This window comes from Penaeus vannamei, chromosome 14, assembly GCF_042767895.1.
Source record: "Penaeus vannamei isolate JL-2024 chromosome 14, ASM4276789v1, whole genome shotgun sequence".
Lineage (NCBI taxonomy): Eukaryota > Metazoa > Arthropoda > Malacostraca > Decapoda > Penaeidae > Penaeus > Penaeus vannamei.
This window is the reverse complement of record NC_091562.1, coordinates 15,743,577-15,748,576: the sequence shown is the minus strand read 5'-3', so window position 1 is coordinate 15,748,576 and position 5,000 is coordinate 15,743,577. Positions and strand designations below refer to the sequence as shown.

The 5,000-nt window shown below is 36.6% G+C and overlaps 1 protein-coding gene across 1 annotated transcript in view; it reads left to right on the top strand.

Annotated features, from left to right (window-relative positions):
• The window catches only part of LOC138863932 (nephrin-like), a 250,982-nt gene that overhangs the window by 215,192 nt on the left and 30,790 nt on the right, over nucleotides 1-5,000 (top strand). The window contains exon 16 of the mRNA XM_070129439.1: nucleotides 4,111-4,243. Within this exon, the coding sequence (XP_069985540.1) occupies nucleotides 4,111-4,243 (133 nt within the window). The remainder of the gene's footprint in view (nucleotides 1-4,110; nucleotides 4,244-5,000) is intronic.

The following is a 5,000-nucleotide window of genomic DNA, read 5'->3' as shown; positions in this document are numbered from 1 at the left end:
CTACGATCCGCGGCATTGAGAATTTTTCTTAATCCAAAGCCTGAAAGATTATATTCCGTATCACACAATACAGTGGATGAAATGCATCTGCAATCATGCACTAAGTCTGACCAAATATTTCATTATTCGATAGACTGAAGACACAAGATATTGCATCGGATAACATTTCGGTTAGAAAATATAGAAATGTGAAACTAACATAAAATTTTATTGAAGTTTATTAAGGTCACTGAATCGTTTAAAAGAGCACTGAACAGTTTGGAACTGATGAAATCTATCCTCCAGGTGGATGAGACCTTTTTTCTGGTATTTTACCATAAATTCAAATACTTAAATGATTTAGTTAAATGTCAAATCTCAGGAGAAAGTCTATCAATAAATACAAAACGGAAAAATGCATACGTACATACAAACATGTAATACAAATACTGTGCTTTTTGTCAGTGATATTTCATGATTCTGAGCATAAAAGAGTTTTTTCAATACTTGTGATATACACCTTGCAACATATTAAAATATTTCCTACCTGAGATACGAGGAATACTGTCGCACTTGCAACATCTGTACCTAGAAACCTCACAACTTGTTTATAACTTTTTTACCTGCAACTTCCAAGACAAGCATTACCGCAGCCTGTACGACGCAAGAACATTAATAGATCTTCTGCGAAAGGAAAGTGCTGCAATCGCAATTGTCTTTAATTTACTCATTATTCATTATAAATGATGTAGATTGTGGAATCAGGTTTTGTGTTCTCTGCCATGAGTTTGATGTGTTAGCGGATTTACTTTTGTTCAGCTTTGATGTTAAGCAAGATTCATATTAACAGTGAAGTGTTCGGTAAGGTAATGTGTAGTTCATAACAGGAGTGAAGAGAGGATGAAAGAAAGAAATGAATATTGCTACAAACAGACCAAAGGATAGAAAGCCAGCTCATAAAAGGATAAGGGAGAAAGAACTGACTGACAATAGTTCTTTTGCAACGTGTGATCCGCAATTCAGCTGCGAGGCAAGATCAGCTAGGAAGGAGAAACTGGTCTTATGAAATAGCTCGTAGACGCGGAAGTTATAAAGGGGAGTCAGACATATTGGCACTTGGGATGTGAGTGATGTTCAGTCGTATTCGTGAACGGCGATATGAATATACTGCCATTCAAAGGCATGATCAATAGAAACATGTATGTAATATCATTTGTTTTAGCCTCTTTCGTTTTTTTGTTTTGTTTGTTTTTTTTTTGTGTGTGTGTGTGTTTGATCATTTATCTCTTCATTTGTTTTTGTATTTTGCTTGTTTATTTGTTTGTTGTTGTTTTTTTCGTCTGGATATTCCTCTTGATTTCATTTAGTTTTCTATTCATGTCTGCGTATCTATTACACTATCTATTCACGCATTTATTTATTCATTTATCTATCATCCGTGTATTCACATGTTTGTCTCCATAAATAGATTTACAAATATGCAAATATCCAGATACTGTACTAGTTAACAGCTTTCAACCAGTGTGTGTTTCCTGCACTGCGACGTAGAAAACAAACAAACAAACAAATCTAAGAAATTTCTATTAACTAAAAGAAAAATGTGGATAAAGGTGAAGAATTTTAATACAATAGTATAAAGACTAGACTGTCACCAGTTCGGTCATATAGTGTGTACTGATTTATGTGTGTGTGTGTGTGTGTGTGTGTGTGTGTGGAGAAAATAATCACCGTTTCTATGCATCTGTATCCAGTATATAATCGCTTTCTTCTTGGAAAAAGTAGCACGCAAACAAACAAAAAATATATATTTTTTATACTTTGATGCCGTACTAGCCCAAGAAAAGAGGAGAGAATATAACCCAACAATAAAGAAGATGGAAACACGGAAATATGCCGCCGAAAGATTTATACATGCGACACGCCATACCAAGTACAGCCGGCATCAATATCAGTCATCAGTCTCCGAGGAAAAGGAGCATCGCTACGCATCGCAAGGAAAAATTCGCGACCGAGAATCCTCTGCGCACGTAGACAGGTTGAATAAACACTCAGGTGAATGCAACAGTACCGAACAAATTCTATTTTGGAAGGTAAGCAGGGGAAAATAGCCCTTGTGACAGGCGCGGGTCCGTGCCACATTCGCTGGACGTCGAGCTCAGAATCAAGTTGAAAGGACGAGCGAGCGGTTATTACACGAGGTTCTGTTATTATTCTTGTTCTCTTTCGTGGCGCCGCGCTCGGGAAAATCCGTTTGAAACGAAATCCGATTTCCTTTTAAAATCACAGCCGGAAAATTATGAGTTAATCCATCAACTTTATAATGAGGATTTACAAATCGTAAGTCGCGGCTGGCAATCAACTCGGGCATGTAATTCGTAATGCAAAAGGTTTTATTTATCTTCTTCATAACACGGAAATAACAGGAGCACAGGGGCGCCTGCAGCAACATGGGTAAAAAAATAAATGCTGTCGGAATTATTAATTTAAAATGTATTTATGGCTCGTAACTGCCTTACTCTTTAATTGTTCTCGTGCATTATTAAGTTTCTATTTTTATTTGTCTGCCTTCCTATAACTTTGCCGTTTAGCTGCCACTTTCTTTCTCTTTCTCTCTCTCTCTCTCTCTCTCTCTCTCTCTCTCTCTCTCTCTCTCTCTCTCTCACTCTCTGTCTGTATGTCTATCTGTCTCTCTCTCTCTCTCTCTCTCTCTCTCTCTCTCTCTCTCTCTCTCTCTCTCTCTCTCTCTCTCTCTCTCTCTCTCTCTCTCTCTCTCTCTCTCTTTCCGAATTTTACGCGTCGACCAGAGCCGGGAGAATTTGTTAGAGAGCTACAGCATAGAGGAGAGTGATAAATGTGTATATCATATTTCCATTTCCGTTTTTGCTTTTTCAGTCCGTTCGCCTTTCCTTGTTTCTGGCGATATCGGCTTCTTTTAGTTCATTTCTTTCGACTCAAAGTCTTTTTTCTTCTCTCTCTCTCTCTCTCTCTCTCTCTCTCTCTCTCACTCTTTCTCTCACTCTCACTCTCTCTCTCTCTCTCTCTCTCTATTGCTTTTTCTTTCTCTCCCAATCTCTCCCTCTCTCCCTCCCTCCCTCCCTCCCTGTCTCTCTCTCTCTCTCTCTCTCTCTCTCGCTCTCTCTCTCTCTCTCTCTCTCTCTCTCTCTCTCTCTCTCTCTCTCTCTCTCTCTCACCGTCCACATGATCTGATTCTGGAGTCTCGCATCGGGCGAACACAAACCTCCTTTTGTAAGATATCGCCTCGCTTATTGGAGGATCAGACACTATAACGCAAAATCTCATCTGAATAAACAGTGTTGGACTTGCACCGCGTACTGCAAGGAAAGCACTTAGGTTGTCGCTTTTATGACTTGAAGCTGTTGAGTTAAGAAGTAAGAATAAGAAAGAAAGAGGGTTGATATCTAGACTTTTTTGCTATTTGTTGATATTCGTAGAAAGTGTATTAAGTGTAGTATCAGTCGTATTAATGGTAAAAAAAATTATAATGATAATGGTTATGATGTTTTAAGTGACAAATCAGAATAGCAATAAAGATAAACGTGATAAGGAATACAACAATAACAGTTATGATGCTAATGAAGTTAAATCATCGTATTAATGTTGATGAGAATAAATTGTTAGTGACGATTATGACTGAATTTAATTATAAAGATAATGAGCTTGAAAAAGTATTTCAAGATCATTAACAATAACGATTATTGAATTAAAGATGATAATAGCGAAGTAGTAATGATAATTAAAATCACTTATGATAGCCTTAATGATGTCATTATGATAATTACAGAAACAATAGAAATGAAAGTAACGCTGACAAAGTTAATGATGTTAATAGCATTAATGATATAATGATAAAAGGAATAGCGAATAGTGATTACGATCAGATAATAGCGATTATAAACATGATAAATGCAACAAGTAATCAAAATCATACCAAGTATATCAATACATAATAACAAATCAAACAAGCTATAAATCATTTATTTCAAATACAAAAACAATAGATAAATAAATGAAAATGACAACGAAAACAATAATAACAAATAAACAAAGTAACGTATTTCGTAGTCCACCATCTTATTTCTGTTTCCCGTTTTCTTTCACTCCCTCTTGCAGACGCGCCGGAGAACGTGCTGACGGAGGAACAGGTGAACGCCGACAGGGGAACGAAGGTCACCCTCAAGTGCTCTGCCGAAGGGAACCCGACACCGAAGCTCACCTGGTCGAGGAAGCCCCCGACACCTAATAGGTAAGGATAGGTGGGGGGAGGGGGAGGTGCTAAGAGGGGGAGAAGGAAGTTAAATGAAGATTAATTTTTGGTATCATTACACCCAACATTATTATTGTCATTATTGTTTATTCTTGTTATTATTCTTGTTATTACTATTATTATCATTATCATTGTCATCACTGTTATGATTATCATTTTTAATATAATTATCATTACCATTAGTGTTGTTATTATTGTTGTTTTTATTATTGTTATTATCGCCATCATCATAATTATTATTATTATCATTATTACCATCGTTATTTCATTATCTTTGTTTTTTTCAGCTATCACCATTATTGCCATTTCTAATATCATCATCATCATCGTAATCGCCATTGTCATCATTATCGCCATCGTCTTCATCGGCAGCAGCAGCAGCAACAGCATCATCATCGTCATTATTATTAGGTTCATCAATATTTTAGTTGTTATTTATATTACTCTTGATTTTTATTATTATTATTATTATTGTTCATATCATTAACTTATGCATTATCTCATACTTCCGTGCATATGTGAAGAAAAGGCTTTATTGCATATTGCGCCAGTCTTTCGCTCTCTCTGTGTCTGTCTGTCTGACTGTCTGTCTCTGTCTGTCTCTGTCTGTCTGTCTGCCTGTCTGTCTCTGTCTGTCTCTGTCTGTCTGTCTGTCTCTCTCTCTATCTATCTATCTATCTACTCATCTCTGAATGAACAAGAAAGGTGCAAATTCTTATACAGTAAGATGGATATA